Below are 18,849 nucleotides of genomic sequence, written 5' to 3' on the forward strand. Positions count from 1 at the left end.
GATCAGCAAGGAATTCCTGTCAAAATCCAAACGTAGGCAGGAGATATAAAGGAGGTGAAAACAGGGATAGGTCACCTGGGCCGATTACTATGATGTTGTCAGTGTCTAAAAATGCAACAAGGAAGGCCAAGGCCCATTTGGAATTAATCTGCCCAAGAACATCCAGGTTAACAAGAAGGGCTTTTTCCAATACATCAAGAACAAAAAGGAAAGTGTGAGCCTTTTTCTGTGTGGAACAGGAGCCATTGCAACAGAGGCTGCAGAGAAAGCAGAGGTACTGAATGCCACCTTGGCTTCAGTCCTCACTGACAAGACCAGCCCTCAGGAATCCCGGACCCAGGAATAAGGTCTGGAGGAAGAAAGACTTTCCTTTGGTTGAGGAAGATTGGCTTAGAGATTGCTTACGTAAACCCAGAAGTCCATGGGCCCCAGTGGGAGTGATGGGAGTCCCACAAATGTTTGAGGGAGCTGGCAGACACTGTAGCTGGGCTATTCACATCATCTTTGAAAATCGTGGTGATCAGGAGAGGTGTCTGAGGGCTGGAAGAAAGCAAACATCACTTTGGTCTTCAAAATGGGCAAAAAGAGGGATCCAGGGAACCACTGGACAGTCAGCTTCACCTCAGTCCTTTCACCTCAGGTGATGGTATGGCTCATCCTGGATACCATCATTGGCCATGTGAAAGACAAGAAGGTAATAAGGAGTACTGAGCATGGATTCACCAAAAGGAAGTAATGCTTAATCAAACTGATTACCTTATTATAGTGGGACTGTTAGCTGGATGAGGGGAGAGTGGTGAATGTTGTCTACCTGAACTTCAGCAAGGCTCTAGGTAGCATGATACCATAAAAAGGCAGAGTCAGGAATACCATCTTGATGAGTGGATGTGGATTGAGAACCGGCTGTTTGGCAGATCCCAGAAGGTGACACAGTGACAGTGATGCAGGGTCTGGTTGGAGGCCTGTCACAAGTGGTGCCCCCAAGGTTCAGTACTGAGCCCAATGATTTGGACAAAGAGACAGAGGCCTCCTCAGCAGGTCGCTGACAGCACAAAGCCGGGAGCAGTGGCCAATACCCCAGAGTGCAGCCTTGATAGGATGGAGAGATTGACAGAGAAGAACTGTCTGAAATTTGACAAGAGCAAACGCAGGGTCCTGCACTGGAGAAGAATAACCCCCAACACCAGCTGGAAAGCAGCTCTGAGGAGAAGGACCTGGGGTTCCTGCTGGACAGCAAGCTGTCCATGAGCAAGCAATGTGCCCTGGTGGCCAAGAAGGCCAATGGTGTCCTGGGGTGCATTGGGAAGAACATTGCCAGCAGGCTGAGGGAGGTGATCCTGTGATCCTTCCACTCTGCTCAGCCCTGGTGAGGCACATCTCGAGTGCTCTGTCCAGTTCTGGCTCCTCAGTGCCAGAGACACATGGAGATCCTGGAGCAAGTTCGGTGGAGGGCCACAAACGTGATTATCTACAGATAACTTTCACCCTCTGTTCCCTGTTGTAGCTCAGCCTATCAGGTGCCCATCAGCACCCTCTCACTTTAAGCCTCCTTGTCTCCTTCCTCATGAGTGAGAGAGGATAACAATCACCTATTCTTCTTAGCTCCCACATTTTTTAAAATTCCAAAACAAGGAGCTGCATTTCCTTCCAGGTCAGACCTTTTGTAGAAAAAAACTGAATGCAAAACATTTCATTATAATGTTTCAATCCCCTCTTTTCTTGGCAAAGATGGCAATATGCAGAGACTACCCACCACAGTGTCCTGCGTCATTTCTTCATCTACTGGTGCCTATCTAGGTAACAGCTTCAATTTAAGGACTTGGGCTCAGTACCCTGGCTCAGAAAATAACTCAGTTGCATTTGATGATTCAATAATTATTGCCTGCCTTTGTGAACACTGTCCAACCAATCTTATTAACATGTATTGGCAAAATACATGTTAATACACACATACAGACTGCTATGTTTTCCCTCCCATTTGTCATGAACCAAGAGCACATAGAGATTCAAGTACAACTTCTCATCTAAATGGCAGCAAGCTATTTTATTTATATATGTAATATACTATTCCACTCTGTCTGTGTCCTTAGACATGACATGGAAGTGCATCGTACTTTGTGTTTGCATAGCAAAATGGGGTCCTTATCCATGCCTTAGGCTCTGTGGCACTATTGTGATAATGTGATAATGCAGTAAACACTGCTGTCACTGCCCATGGAAATGCACTCCACATGTTTCATTCTGTTTCAAGCTGTCATTTGCATGATGGCCCTCAGCTTCTTGCATTCATTAGATATATAGATACTTATACAGAGACAAGTGAAGTATGAGTGTTAGTTGTCTGGTGTGGCTTTTTTAAATTACAGAAATGAAATAACAGATATTCTTAATGAAAATTGCTCAAACTTTCACAACATATATTTTTAGTTTAAAAATGGCAAATCCTGCAAAAATAAAATTGTAACATCTTAGAGAAAACAAATTACTAGTATGGAGGAAAATTATTATCAGCCCCTTTTGCAAAAAAGAAGAAAAGGGTAGACTGATAATCTGTGACAATTCTGGCACTGAGGAGCTATGGACTCTGAAAGAACATGATTCTGCTTTCACCAAATTATAAGCCCCTGAGAGGCATATGGTGTGATTTCTGGAAATTCTGAATGCTACCTGTGCTGTGCTCTCCATTTGTATTCCCAAATGGTTGTCATGTAAACAATATCGGAAAATAGAGTGCTTCTGATGATCTGGTGTGCCTGAGGTCTGGCAGTAACACTGCTGTACACAAGGTCATAGCTTGTGAGAATGGCAAAGATACAGGAAAGCTTAATGCTCAACATTCCTCAGGGACACAATATCTATCCCACACAGCACAAAAGCAAATTTTTCTATTAAACCCCACCAGCTCTGGAGCAGTGACAGTGTAGAAACAGCCTGCATGTCTACTTCTCTCCTGAGCACTTCAGGGGGACACAGTGACCTTGCAAACTTGGGGTATTACAGAGACACTGCGATCAATGCAAGCTTCATCCCCTCACTCTGCAAAAGGGGAGAGGCTCAGAAGGCAGACCACAAATAAGAATGGTAACTCATTTTTCTACACTACCCATAGCAAAGCACATTCTCATTCATGAGCTCTGCAGAAGACAAGTTCCAGCGCAGTGCAAAACACTCTATTCCACAGACTAACCTGAGGAACTAAATGTTTCTTTTGAAATACAAATCTCAGACAGTATACGCCCACATGAATGTATCCACATGTATAGAGGGGAGAGCATTCTATCTCAGATTTTTGAATTTTATAGTCATTCTTGCAGAACTGAGAAAGTGATCTAAATTAAATAGCCATTACAGCCTCTCTCTCAACAGCAGATTTTGTCCTTGAAACCTCCTTTAGTCCTTAAAATCTACACCTAGATTTTAGGGGATAAATAGTTCCACTGAAACCATAAAATTCATGGGAGGTGTCCTTTATTTCCCTGAGGGACCGGACCACCTCAGTCAGCCCATTTCCCAGGCACAGCCCTGGCAATGACCCTGGGTAAATGCAGCCCCACTTCAGGCATTCTGCAATCTCATATTGTCAGCCCATAAAACTGAGCTCAAATACTGCCCAGTCTGGCTAAGCATTCCTATTTCTCATGTCTAGTTTTTCACCAACTACTACTGTTGTGTCTGAAATGCCAAATGCTTCATCAAATCTCCGTACCAAGACCAAGGCAGATGGAAAGCAGCAGGCTTTTTGTACTCCACACACTCTCATACCCTTCCAGGGATAAAAGCAGTCACTCAACATACAACTTTACCATTATATCTTGAAACATTTTACTAATTGCCTCACTGTCAGGGAACTCTTCCAGAATTTGCTAAATCAAATTCTCACACCAGCTAAGCCAGAGGATGTGCCCAGTGCACAAAAGTCAAGTTGTAAACATTTTTCATTTACTTAACAGAAAGCATGTTCCATGCCAAACCTGTAGCTGTAGCCCACATCCTTTTTGTAGCCTTCGACATTTCTGGTCTCCCTATACAATGAACGGAATTTGACTACTAGCATATGCTCTTTTACATTTGGGCCACCAATAAAGTGAAGGATGTCATCAATATTACAGCAGATCTGGCACTGGTTAAAGCAAATCTGTGTAGATGAAGGAGCAATCATTAAGGCTTTAAAGACACACTTTTCTCCAGAGTGTCTAAAATCCTCCCCATATGCCCTCAAGTGCTGGAGTTCATTTTGATCTCTGATGTAGCTGAAAGATGTGTAAAAGCAGGCACAACATTAATCACAGATGAAGTGCTTGAGAGGGCACTGTTTTGTTTATTCCAGTGAGTGCATAAAATATCTAGCATTCATGAATTGTGTCAGAATGATGTTTACTTTGAGCAGAAATATACAATTATCTTGTTCATAAAGCAGAAACCCTTCTCTCAGCAAGACAACCCAACTCATGGTATTTCTGCAAAGAAATACTGCTACAAGAATCCCACTGAACCTTTGGGAAGACAGTACTTTCCCTTTTATTTCCCTTCTTAAGCATATATTTAGCTGATCTATTTCAGGAATGCATGGGCAAATCTTCACAGTTCAAAATGAGAAAAACAATATCCTGTAGAAGCAGATTCAACTTTAATTACAAAGTAATATCAAATTTGTACAGACACAATAGGGAAACAGAATTTGTTAAACTGGCTTCCCCATGGATTCATAATCTTCCTGTACCATCCAGTCTGCAGGATAAAACACTCAGAATCCTCCTCCAGCAAACGTTTTGGTTACTGCATAAGCAGGAAATCCTCTGGAGAGGGAGAAGGCAGAGGGAGGTTAGAAAATACAATTTCTTCTGCATCTCTCAGAGAAGTGCCAAACATTATGTAGGGCACAAACCAGCTCTGCATGTTCACCACAATCACAGCTCTTCTTGTCTTCTTTGAGTACTGCAAAGTCAGTGAATCGGGAATTTCAGGAAGAATTTACATGTCACTGTGCCTACCTGCTTGTTCTTTAAAAAAACAGAAACTAGGAGAGCGGTTTAAAATCCACTTTGATGCAGTGAACAGAACAAAGAAGTTCTTTTCTAAACAGATTATCTCTGTGACCGAGTGCGAAAACACAGAGTTTTGCTTCAAGGGAAAGAGGTTAATATAAGTTACTATATTAATAATTTATACTGAGACAGGCAGCAGGGGAACCACAGAGCTGTCTCTGAGGCTGGAGAGGAGAAGACATCACCAGCAAAACCAATAACCTGCTTGGGAATGAAGAATAATACATTACTTCTTGGGCCACACCTGTCAACACCTGGTAGAATTTTAATTGTTCTTGGAATACCACCAAAGTACAGCTTGGCTAAGCAGAAGAAGGACATCAAAATAATTTTTAGAAATCGGTGCCCTCAAAATTACCAAAAGGTCCTCCTGCAAAGGGTGGGGAGAAGAAGAAAGAAGGCAAAGGCAACTAAATCCACATCTGCATCTTCCCTGTAGTTTTCCAAATAATAAAAGATAAAGCTTTTAAAAACAGGCTAATGGAAAGACATCAAATGCAAGTTCTTCCATTATCAGAATGCAGAATATTTATGGAAAATCTAAAAGGAAAAGACAATTTTTCTTAAAGGTTTTGGATTACAATGGTAGTTCTGACCACAAAGAAACAAGAGCATTCACAGAGTAAAAATAGAACAGTGAAAAAGCAGATGTTGGAGCTTTTCAGGACATTCAGTTTGTGTCTATTTTTTCAGAACAGAGGTATCCACTGAACTACTTATGACTCATGAAAGAAAACTATGTACCATTTCCTGGACATGGTGTGTAAATAAATTCTAGAGTGAACGCGTGTACACACACGCAAAAGAAACATTAAAATATGTGAATATTCATATCAAATAATATAATAGCAGTGCTGATTTATTACAGGAAGAATGGGAGGTATAGTTATCAAAAATTACTTGTTTCCTTATGCTTTGTGAAAGAACCTGCAGGACCTAGAAATATTTCCACTATTTCTGAACAACCCTGGTATCATTCAGGATTTCACACGACAGTGCAAATAAAAAGAATGGGCAAAAATCAGTACTATAAATACTGTAAGTTTTTAACCGTAAGGTTTTTTAAATCTCAATTTAAAAATGCATAAATACCATTACAGCTTTGGAAAAGATATTTTAAAAATGTGATTGGGGTTGAGAGGGATCAGCAAGCAGACCATGAAAAGTAAGATTTTTTTATTTTTAAATCAATAAAAATAAATTAAACTTGTAAGAATAACCTAGTTCATGAGCAAGAAGTTGTAGAAATTGAAGTTTTTAAGGTACAACGTAGTTACTGCAAAACCTGATTAATATAAAAGAATTGCAAAAAATCCCCATAGAGACAGTTAGGATATTATAAAGGCCTTAAAACTGTACAGACTACTATAAGAAAATTAGAAAATTATAGGGTGTGCACAAACACACATTACCCTATGCAAGCAGTATGTTACAAGAGCAATAAAATATAACAAGGGAGTCAAGATAATTCACAGAGCAAATAAATTCCAAAAGATTACTCAAACAAACAAGCCCACCAAACAAAAAAACAAAAAAAAAACAAAACCAAAAAAACAAAACAAAACAAAACAAACAACAAAACAAACAAACAAACAAAAAAACCCAAAAAAAAACACAAAACAAGAACACCCCCAAAAAAAAACCCCAGAAAACAATCTCTGTCCAAAATATTGCAAGGAACTTCTAGCCATCCCTGTCCAAAGACTAACTCCAGATCATTTTCATCATAACAATGATCCAAAAAGGTACTTCGGGGTGAAAAAAGCTAGTGGGACACAAGTAAAAAATTATTTACAGAACCTATAACAATTCTTTAAATAGTCCCTGTGAAATAATTACAGGAATTACCAAACTGTGGAATTGTTTATCAACCAGTCTAGGTTTCTGTTTCCAAGACAGTACAAAGCCCTCCACTTTCAAACAAAAAGTATAAATCATAACCTGGGAGAGCCACAAAGAGAATCTGTGAAAAGCACTGAAAACAATCTGGTGCACTGAAGAAACAGGTAATGAAAAGGAGGTGTGAATGTCAAGTCAGATCCTGGCCTCAGAAAGAGGGTCTGTGTCTAGGCACAGATTTGATATCTTTACCCATTTCAGAGAAGGCAGTAATCTGGGAGTTGCTGAAAGGCAGGAGTTAGCAACCAAAACCACTGTGGCCACAGAGAAGAACTGTAATTCCTACTTCCCCTTCCTCTCCAGTCCAACCCAGCCTCCTGTAGTTCTTCCTACACTCACAAGATGAATGAGCTCTAACAGAGTCAGGAGAGAGCAAGTTATTTGCACAAACCTAGTTGAAACAGAACTCATCCCTTGACACCGGAAAACAAATGTAAATATAGAACAAGGAGGAGAACATATTAGATTATTAAAAATTACCTCAGTGGTTGTGATTGTAGATTTAAAATCTATGTGTTCTTTCACTGGAAAGAATTTCTACATAACAGAACGAAGCAAAAGTACAGGTGCAAATGTTGGTAAGATGTAACCAATACTGCTGTCTTTGCATTTTACCACGTAACAACAGAAATCCCTACACAACTGTAGTCTTGTTCTCTTCCCCATGAGCACAAAGGAGACAGAGGGGTCTCTCTATATATTCAAATAAAGTTGATTTCTGCCTCTGTGGACACTAGCCTTGGGCAGCATGATTTTCCTCATGCCCACATATACCAGCATCCTGCTACCGGAATTTCTCTTCTACGGCATTTTTTTCCACACTTGTGTTAAAATTCAGGCTAGCTGCACGAATTACTTTGTGAGATCTCATCATCACAATATGAATGAAGCATTGCCCCATTATGTTTTCACTGAAATTACACCATAAATTCTTCTGGGCAAGATACAAGCCTCTGATTCTCAAGAAGGTAAGAGGATGAAAATTGCTACCTCTTTGTTGTGTATAATGCACACACAAAAAATAACCAGAACTGTCCTGAAACTGTGTGAATTGGTAATTTTCCATTTTGATGTACCACTCTTCTTGCTTTAATCCCACAAGCCAGCAGCATGGTTTGGTTTGGGGACTGACAACTGCTCAAATCTTCTCTATTCTGGTGGCTGTTAAGTACCAATTGAGAGACCATATGAAAAAACTCCAGAAATCCTGGAAATGTGAGTGGATTCTCCAGTCAAAACAGAAAACCTCTCTGGCTATGCACCTAGCAACTGGCAGGGGCTCCTCAAGCTGCTGGAATGATTTTTTCTGAATGGCTGAATCTGCACACTGAATCACTCACAGCACCGTCTGTGAAAGCCTCTGCTGTTTCCTCCCCTTCCCTTTCCAAGGATGGAGCTAAATAAAACTCACGCAGAGCAGGAGCAAGCAGGGTCAATGTGTGTGGTGCACTCCACTGACTAGCACACAGAATGTTTCAAGACAAATTCTTGAAGTCATTAAAGTTTAGGCTGGCACAGCACAGCTTCAGAGTTTAACTCATACCCCAGCTAACTGTCCCATCTAACACAAGAGTAGCTATCATCCTCTGATTGTGCAGTATTTATCTTTGTTTCTCAATTTTAAATTAATAGGGTGAATGTGAAAGATCTGCTGCCTTTTGTTCTGAAAAGCGAAAATAAATAGGATTAGAAGTATGTTCAGTAGAATTTCTGTGGCATAGATAGCACTCCACTCCACTCTCATCTGCATTTTTGCAAGTACTCTTCAAATAAAGAAACAGCCATGTCTCTTTCATTGCTCCTCTATAGGGCTTGGAGATTGTGTCCATAAAAATGAGAACAGATCACCATTGACTGAAGTTGTGCAGAATACTTTTGTATTAGACTCTGCTGCTAAGAGCACTCAAGTGAAACAGCACACACATACACCCCCCACACTCCCCAGAAAAATCAAGACTGTCATCACAGAACAGTTTACAGGTACAAATCCAAGATTACAGCCACATATACTAAATGCAGATATTTTGTAAGTACCTGCTAAAACCAGTGTGACTCCTGGTTTAGCAACCAAAAACCATTGAAGATCCTCTTCACAATTCTTCAGATTTTCCACTTAAAATGAAAGTGCCATGAACATAGCTACCATTTCACATGATTTAGTATCAAACTATAAAATACATCTTCAGTCATTAAAAAAAAAAATCTTTTTTCTTTCTTTTTCTTCCTTTTTAAAAATGGAGATTGCATCTATACTAAGACTACTAAAACACTCCAAGCATTTTGGAGTGTTGAAATCCACCACCCATGCCAGGCAAACTGCTAGGACACAACAGTACTGTTTCTCCAAATTAGCATTCTTGCTGACTAGTTCCCAGGTAATGACTGGTAGATAGGAGAGTCCAGGAACCATTCCCAAAAAGCAGTTTACATATAGACACTCTGTTTTGGAGACAAAAGTGTTTGACTAGTCTCTGCATCTGGAAACAAAAGGAATACACACCATTGCAGTCTGAACTTCATGCATCAATATCCTCACAATTTCACCTTATTTATGTTTAATAAATTATTATGACCTGCTGTAAATTCTTCTGGCACTGTCTGGGTTTGGAACATGAGGGTATTGTGTGTTTGTTTTCATGTTGTAATACCATTTCTTATTACTTTTCTGTTACATGAAAAACTGTGAAAAGTGGGCATACAGATGCATGGCGTGAAAAAGGTTTTACATGGTGTTGTCAGAAGTTCCAAAGTTATCTTTGCAACATTGCCCTTTTACAGCAAGTTTAAATATTGTAACATCAAGAAAAAATTGGTAAGATGGAAATCATCTTGGTTTGTGTTCTTTAAAGTACAGTTCTGATCCAAAGGGAGTTGCTATGGGGAAAATATCATTGTGAGATAATGTATTTGAAAAGAGCAAAATTTGTCTTCAATATAAATAATTTACTTCTACCTGGGGTTCAAGTAAACAAGGGAAAAATTATTGTATTTTTAATGAAGGTGTTGACTCATTTAACTTATTTTCCAAAGGGAGCATTTAAAGAGCAATGATTTTGCAGCCACTAAATACTTATGTATCTTACTGCAATTATTTTGAATCACCGGATTTCCAACTATTGCAGGAGTTATTTTCATTTGTGAACACTTCTGCTGAAAAAGAACTTAAGGTATACCGCTCTTTACCTTCTCATTTCTGACTGTGAACAGCCTTGACATATTTTATATGTTTTCTAACCATATACAGATTGGTATGATACATTTCCTATCAAGTTTCCAGAGGGGAAAATTTTCCTCTAAATATAACAGTACTTGATCATCAGTGTGTATTCTTCAGTAGCTCCCATAAGCAGCAAATATGATGATTCCTGCTCACACTTGGCTTACAACTGTCATAGAACAACACCCGTCTTGAAATTGTAAGCACACTGAAACGGCCAGAGGTGGTTATCAACACACGTCCACCAAAAACATGTTAGACCCTGAAAAGATGAAAAGAAAAGCACTTTTAGGAATTGATTGCCTGCAGCTGGGAAAGTGGAGAAGTGAAAAAAGAAAAGTGTGATGTTGCTTGAAAAGTGTGATATTATTGTTGTTGTTATGATTATCATAATCATTATTATAATAATTATTATTATTTCATGCCAGAAAGAAGATTTAATATTAAATTGCTGAATTATTAAAACTGTGTTTCCACTATCAGACAAGGAATTAAAAACACAGTGCAAAGAAGGAACAAAAATGTGACTTGTAAGGTCTAGAATGGGTCTGTTAGAAAACACGGCTAGGGAGAAAAATGAGCAGTATTTAAGCAATCAAAAATAAAGGAACAGACAAGAAAACTAAGCTAAAGGAAGATATATTCCATATACAGCAGGGAAGATATATTCCATATACAGAGATATATTCCATATACAGCAGGGAAAGGCACGGCCAAAGTCGTATGCTGACAGCTTGACTTTAACAGGACAAGGCGAGAAGGATTATCTAGACGTTATGAACATTGCCAACAGGTTGACATTATCCTCACTAGGGAATGGAGGGGAAGTGCAAAAAGAGAGAGAGAACGACAAGAAGATGGAGAGCCATTTCAGTATGTTTGATTTAGTAAGCCAAAATACTCAGAAGAACAAGAACCTGTGCTACAGAAAACAAGTATTTTATCACAGAGATAATTACTTTCCAGTCTTCCAAACCACCTAGATGTTTTTGAGGAGGAAGAGAAAAATCAGCTGTCATTTTTCCCATTCTTTAACCTAAGTGTTTAGAACTTGAGTTTTTAATATATCTGTTACAGGGGACCGGTGAAAACCATTCTCTCTCTCTCACCTTGCCATAGGAAAGGCATTAATCTCTCCTTTTCTTAAAGCTCAAAGTTCAGGAGCATTGATACACACTGTAAAATAATTTTCAACCTCTACAGGAAATCCAAGCTAGAAAACTACAACCAAAACATAAAAAATACATTACTTCCTTACAAATCAAGGCTACTTAATTCTGCCATATTATTTCTTCTTGGCTGCCTCATCTATTCAATCTGTATCAGTGCACTGAAGATGTTTATATAGACTAGGGTGTCTCAAGGTACAAGAAAACCTTGGGGTGAGGTGCAAAAAGCCCTTTCAGAACAAAAAAGTGCATGAAGTTCCTGCAAAGCATTCTGTATCTCACAGGAGCCACTTTTCTACACACAAGATCAAAATTATGATTTGCAGTTCACAGATATAAGCAGTGCTGCATTGTGCTTAAAGATTTTCCAATTGTCTTTTATTCTTACTTCAGCTCTACCTCTGCTGTTCAGCTAGTGTCCAAACATGCCTGACCATAATGAATGTAAAAATTTTTATGCAAAGCTAAAAGGAAAATGAAAGAAGGGTAAAAGTGAAAAGACTGTACTTTATATTAAGTTACTTATCACCTAAATTGTTTCTTTTTACTGAAACACACCTTCATCTTAACCATGGATTGGGTAAGTCTTTAAGTACACATGCCTTTATTTACTAGCAATCAAAATATGAATTGCAATGTCAATCACAACAAAAAGTAAACAGGCAGTTAAAAATTAAAGGCAAGATCATGGTCTTAGGACAGGAAATTTTTAGATTTTGGTCATTAATCAGACAGCATGAGATTGTGGAGGAAAAAAATTATCATTAATAAGCTTTAGCCAACAGTAAAGCTGTTCATCTGCAGTTTAGTATATGTTGGATAAAATCCTGTATAAACCAGCTTTATGAGTATTTTCACTTAAAAAATAGCAAGAGATAACAACAGAGTTTATGAATTGTTAGCAATATGGCAGTATTACACATGGGTATGCACCTTTTCTTTATCAGAGACAAGGAAACTAATGTTAAGCAAGTACCAAGTTTCAGGAACACATATTAAAATCTATCAACAGAATCAATTTCTTATTTTTTAATGAAAACTGCCAACACCCTAGTAATCTCCTAGTACCACACTCTATTCCTGTTTCCTTTTCAGAAAGTCTTGGAAGAAGCTAAGAGAACATCTTTAAGAATTATTAATGTACAAAAACAAAAACAAAAAACAAATTCCAACAAACAAACAGAATATAAATACATTGCAGCAACTTTAATCAAACACATGCAATTACAACAGCAATAGCTTTAACCCACAGGCTTAGCTTCATTAGAGAGTGTTCTCATGTACAACTCTCACCAAGAGTACCCCCTGTAACTGTACAATTAGAGGCTCAAACATGAAGACAGGAATACAAGCCCTAGTGAGCAGTTTCTAAAATGTGTCAACAGAACACAGAGAATAATTCTTCCTAACCTGCATCTCCGCCCTTATCTCATCTTACTATTTTGAACCACTGTAGTATCAATCCAGCAGCTCAAGGCGCTTGTTGGTTACGCTTCTGACATCGCTTACAGGATAAATATAAATTCACTAAATCTCCTGCCTTCTGTCTACATAATCCCTTAACCTCTCCCTTTCCACAGCTATGATTCGCTGCCTTTTTTACATCCCTGGCCTCTCCACTATTTGCATTCTGCCTTCCCTTTTCATGCTGCCTTCCCTTTCCCACTTATTTTTTTTTAACTCATTGACATTCAGCATACCTTCACAGTGAGACTTGTGGTCACTGCTCTTTTACTTCACAGCCTGCTTCAGCATGTTGGTTAGGGTTTTACATTTTATTGAGGGATGGGAATTTTAAATAGTGTTATCTGGTTAGCAGATTTCTATTAAAATTAGCTTTTGCCTGTAAGACACAGACCAAGCCGATAATATTAATCAAGTAGACAACTTTTCAGTGATCAATGTGCTACAAAAAGAACTAGATGGAACAGTGTATGTCACATTTAAAAGAAAATTAGAAAAAAAAAAAAAAAGAGTCAAGCAAATAAATTATTAGCTGAAGTACAGGCAGCAGTATTCAAACTGCACAGAAGCTGCTCCCAAAATTAGATTAGCAAAGCACAAGACCATTCTACACTATTGAACTACCAGCAGCAGAAGGAAGTGAGCTTTCTCAGATTTTATCACCTTCATTTTAAATTCGGCAAAAAAAGTTAAAAGGTCTAAGAACAGACCATGAGTAAATCAAAGCTTTATTCTGCTATATTTTCTCCCTGATTCCTAAATCAGTTTTTAAAAATAACATTTTCTCCTTGTTCAAATCTGGACACACATAGAAATTCAAGTTTTTCTTTTAAGCAACAATCAAATTACTATTTAGATACAATTAAAAAAAACCCCAGTATTGTAGCCAAATTATATTTTTGGAAATATCAAAACAGATTTCTGTACAGGAAAGGTCATTCAAAGCAAAACCTGTGACATTTAAAAGGCCCCTTACAACACAATTTTACACATGTGCTGGGGCACAAGAAGACCCAGTCATGCAGTATTTCTACAAATAAACACACAGATAACAAAGTTCATCTTTCAATAATAACCTCCAAATGAGAGGAAAAGCTTCAGTCATGCCAAACTTATCTCCGGTTGTACACAGCTGAACCTGAACATCTCAGAGTAAAGAAAACTTGAATTAAGGAGTGAGCAAGTGGCACAGGTTAAACCAAGACTTGGTCTAGGCTATTGCTTCTAAAAGGGTAAATTGCTGCATTAAGTTATTGCTTGAAGTCAGCAAAACTGGAAGTTTTTACCCATTTTGTCATTGAGTCAGAAGAGAAGTATCTCAATAATACCTCCAGAAAGGAGGTCTTCTTGCTGCTCCAGACTCATTTCCAATAGTTTTGAAGACCTGCTTCCCCCACTGCCCTCTTTCAAACCTGGGTTCTGTGCTTTATCAGGCAGGCTGCACAAGCAGGTCACCTCTTTCTCTTGCAAATGGAAACAGACAGTGGCCACTGGCCCTTCAGGCTGTTTTTCATAACCTCTCCATTTCAGCTGTGCTGCAGCCACTTCACTGTACTGCTGCTATAAGACTGTCTGGCTACAGGTTACAGAGACAAAAAAAATCAAACAAACACAAAAACCTTCACATGGGAAAATAAACATCACCATAAGAATTAGTTAGGTGTTCCTCGGGTCTCAGCTCATTCTTGTGTCTGTCACCACTTCATCTGTTTTGCAGTCACAAAGTCTCTCAGATGAGGAGGACGGCACATTGAGTCTTGACCTTTGAGCTGCAAACCTAGCCTTGAGCAACTTGGTGACCTACATGGCAGCTGCACAACTCGATAACTAGTTGGCTGGAGTCTAAAAATGCATGATTCACTTCTGATTCTCTGATTCTCCCACTGCACCATATGCTGTCACTAGACTATTTGCTAAAAAAATGTAATTTCCAAAAGCAAACTTTATTAGCTTGGTCGCCTGATGAAGCACTACTTTGAAAGAACTTTAATTATAAAAGAAACATGTATTTTCTTTTCGTACCTAAACACTGAAATTTACAGAAGAAGGAAAAAAATACACACATGTGCATATGCAGCTTTTAAGTATATCTCGTCCCACTTATTTTTCCTAAAACAAACTCACAGTGTTTTAGATGAGTAACATACAATTCTTGTTGTATATTTTGTAGGGCCAAAGATCTACAGTGCATCTAAAAATTAGCATACACCTCTGCCCAGAAGCGGTACCAGGTTCCTGTGATACTAATCTATGTGTACAAGCCAACTGCTGGAAAGATATACTTGCAAAAGTAGGGTTTGGTAAAACTTGATGTGCTAAACTGTATCAAATCATACCTATACACCTCATCATCTAGACTAGCTACATATCTCCCCTCCCTTTTCCCTGAACAGCAAGAATTTCAGTCGTCACATTCCTTACTGCATCCTGTGTCCCTAGGAGACTCTGATGGCATTTCTCAGTGTTGTAGAATTAGGATTTCTTATCCTCTTAATGACCAAAACACAGCTGTCCAACATGTTCCAGCCAGCACAACCCTGGCATCTCCACTGTTAACCCAGCAGCACATCATCTGGGCTATTTGAACATGCATCAGTGAACATGCATCAATATGCATATATAGATCTAACAGGCAAGTGGGAGTTCCTCTGATTAACAAAAAAAAAAAAAAAAAAAAAAAAAAAAAAAAAAAAAAAAATTAGTATTGCTAAAGCTCCTAGCAAGTTTTGTCCACATTATGAAGTTCAAATACAGGTCTGACAAAGAGATTAAAGACAAAAAGTTGAGTGGTTTGGGATTAGTTAACTCATTCTAGAAGGAATAAAAAGCTATGCACACGCAGAAGGATAAAGAAACAATCTGAGCTAGTCCCACATTTTAAATGCTTTTGTCAGTGTACAGACACAGGAAAACAAGTTCTGAATGAGATTATAACAGAATTCAATCTTCAGAATTATCCTTAGAAATCTAATAGTTAAAATATTTTCAACAGTGATTTTTCTCTTGCCTGCAGAATGAGCCACAACAATGTAATACCATACAACTTGTTCTGAGCTCATTGCTTCACCTTGCATAATACAACACCTAAAGTGTTAAAGTAACTCTTTTTCTACCCTGTAGGCATTGAAGGGAATACTCTCAGCATATATAGTAAATCTATTGAGTACTTCAAGCCCAAAGAACTGTCATAACATCATCTCAGAATCTGACCTTAAATTTATGATTGTTTAAAGAGACTAATTTTTAAAGGTGCCAAATAAGTTATGCAAAGCTTCCATTAACTTCAAGAAAAGACTCTGAAGGCCATGCTGCTTCTTACTCAATAAATCTTATAACCATGCTCTTCATTAATGAGAGCACTAGAATGATACAAGTACAAAATGTTTTTGGTAATTTCCTGTTACTTCCAGGTCACATGCCATTCAAGAGTAACTAGTAGGCAACCACGGACTGGGAGAGGAGTGTGTGTAGAGCAGCCCTGCAAAAGGGATCTGGGGGTGCTGGTGGGCAGCAGCTCAGGGTGAGCCAGCAGTGTGTGCCCGGGCAGCCAGGAGGGCAAACCCCATCCCGGGGTGCAGCAGACACAGCATCACCAGCTGGGATTGGGATCATCCCGCTGGATCCAGCCCTGGTGCGCCTCACCCCGAGTCCTGTGTGCAGCGCTGGGCCCCACACTCTGAGAAGGGTGGGAAGAAGGTCCTGGAATGGTCCAGAGGAGGACAACAGAGCTGGTGGCAGGGCTGGAAGGCACATCCTGTGAGGAGGGGCTGAGGGCTCTGGGTCTGTCTGGGTTGGAGAGAAGGAGCTCAGGGGTGACCTCATTGCCCTGAGGAGACCTGGAGAGGGAATGCTGCTGTGTTCCTGGCATCTAGCAAAATGGAATAGGAATGGCTCAAAGCTGCATCAGGGGAGGTTCAGACTGGATATCAGGAAACATTTCTTTACCAAGAGGATGGTCAAACACTAGAGCAGGCTTCCTGGAACTGATGCCTCAAACCTGCCAGTGCCTTAAAAAGAGACACTTGGGCAATGCCCTCAGTAACAGGCTTTATGTTCTGTTATTCTGTGAACACTGTGGAAATTTCAGAGGGTAACTTGATTTTCATGCTTGCCGTTAAATCTGTAAGAATCTCTAAGTCTTCCAGAGTATAACCAGAGTTACAGTTCCTGTCAGAACACCTGAAATACCCCTGCTTTCACGCATTACAAACATTGCTGGTACACTACAAAGGCACAGACTCCTCATCTATCCTTATTACTTGAAGGAATAAAAAGAGGGACTAAGTAATTAGGAAGAAGCACTACGGCGAAGTTGGTTTTTGTTGGGTTTTTTTTCTCCCAACCACACAGCAACTACTATCACTGAAAAGCCTGCTCCAAGTTATCTTTTGTCTTAGATGAAGAGGAAGAGGGGGCAGAGCTTCATTTTGAACTCTGCCCGCTATCTCGGTGACGGCGGTTCCCGACACCGCACGCCGCCGGCCTTGCTTCCAAGGCAGGGCTTTCCCGGTGTCGGAGAGCGAGTCCTCCCGCACATCGGCTCCGCAGCCCTGCCCTGCCGTCCGGGCGCCCCGTTACCGCCCCGCGGGATGGGGAAGTGGCCGCCGGGATTTCCCTCCTCGCCCGGGCCACCGCAGCCCAGAGCGCTGCTCTCGCCCGCGGGGACGCTGTGCCGGGAGTGCCGGAGCCCGAAGGATCCCGGGGCTCCGGCAGCGGCCGGGCGGGCTCCGCGCCGTGCAGTGCATCGCCGTGGCGCAGCACCGGGAGCTTCCACCGGGAGCCGGCGGTGCAGCCGCGGCTGCCGCCCCGCAGGTGCACGGAGCCCCCGCCGAGAACGGGGCGTGCGGGGAGCGGAGCTCCCGCCGCGGCCGCGCCGAGCCGAGCCGAGCCGAGCCGAGCCGAGCCCAGCCCAGCCCAGCCCAGCCGACACGAGCCGAGTCCAGCCGAGCCGAGCCCAGCCGAGCCGCCGCCCGGGCCCAGAGACCCGCGAGCCGCCGCCCCCCGAGCCGCCCCGCCGCCGCCGCCCCTTTCCGCGCCGGCACCTGGATGTGGCAGGAGATCTCGGAGTCGTCCAGCAGCCGCACGGTGCATTTCATCTCCGCGCTCAGCGACCTGATGCTGGAGCTCCGGAACCGGATCATCCCGGCAGCCCGCCCGCCGCTGCCGCCCCGCAGGCAGCCGCAGGGGGCCAGCCTGCAGAGGCGCCCGGCCGACCACGGCACGGCACGGCGCGGCACGGCACGGCGCTGCACGGCGCCACACGGCGCGGAGAGGCGCGGCGGCAGCGCCACCCCTCAGCCCCGCGGCGCTCCGCCGCCGCCCGCCATCCGCCCGCCCGCCGCGGCTCGGGCCGCCGCTGCGTCAGGATGCGCTCCGCTGGCCGGCCTCAGCATCCTCCTGCGCCCGCCCCCGGCACGGCATGGCACGGCACGGCACAGCCCGCGGGGGCACCTCTCCGCCCTCACCTGCTCCTCCCGCTTCTCCGCCCCACCGGTCTCGGCCGGGCACCCTGCGCGGCTCCGTTTCTGTCGGGCTGGGAGCGCCCAGGGGGAAATGGACAGCGCGATCGTTTGTCTTCGCCGCCACGGGCGTGCCTCGCCTGGTTTTGAGCTCACCTGGGCGACTGGTACTAGCGTGGGAATGGCCGATGCCCTGCAAACGGGGGACAACCCCCAGGCTGCCGGCGGGGAGTGGAGTCCCCAGGCTGGCTGGCCGCCCATGCCTCCGGCGTATCCCAACACAGCCCGAGGCAGGAGGAGAAGCCTGTGGAATACATATAGAGAGTCATATAAAGAAACCTCACCAAAGATGAGTGTACCCTAATGAAACAGAAGAAAACAGAATACAACTTACTGTAAGAGCGCAAGCCTTGGAAACTTATTTCCTCAGGGGAAAAAATAAAATTACCCATTAGGGAGCAGCAGTCATACCCCATTTGTTGTCTAAGTAGGAAAGAAAATAAAACATCCAGTGGTTTCACTATTATGTTCTGCATCACAAAAGGGTGTATACATTTGTGTAAAACCTTGCTGGCAGAAAGCAAGCACCAAACTTA

The 18,849-nt window shown here is 41.8% G+C and overlaps 1 protein-coding gene across 1 annotated transcript in view; it reads right to left on the minus strand.

Annotated features, from left to right (window-relative positions):
• FRMD3 (FERM domain containing 3) overlaps nucleotides 1–17,964 on the minus strand; it is a 131,870-nt gene extending 113,906 nt beyond the window's left edge. Inside the window, exon 1 of the mRNA XM_036403863.2 lies at nucleotides 17,837–17,964. Within this exon, the coding sequence (XP_036259756.1) occupies nucleotides 17,837–17,935 (99 nt within the window). The 5' untranslated portion in view covers nucleotides 17,936–17,964. The remainder of the gene's footprint in view (nucleotides 1–17,836) is intronic.
• Between the last annotated feature and the right edge of the window lie 885 nt (nucleotides 17,965–18,849).

Source organism: Molothrus ater, chromosome Z (assembly GCF_012460135.2).
Source record: "Molothrus ater isolate BHLD 08-10-18 breed brown headed cowbird chromosome Z, BPBGC_Mater_1.1, whole genome shotgun sequence".
NCBI lineage: Eukaryota > Metazoa > Chordata > Aves > Passeriformes > Icteridae > Molothrus > Molothrus ater.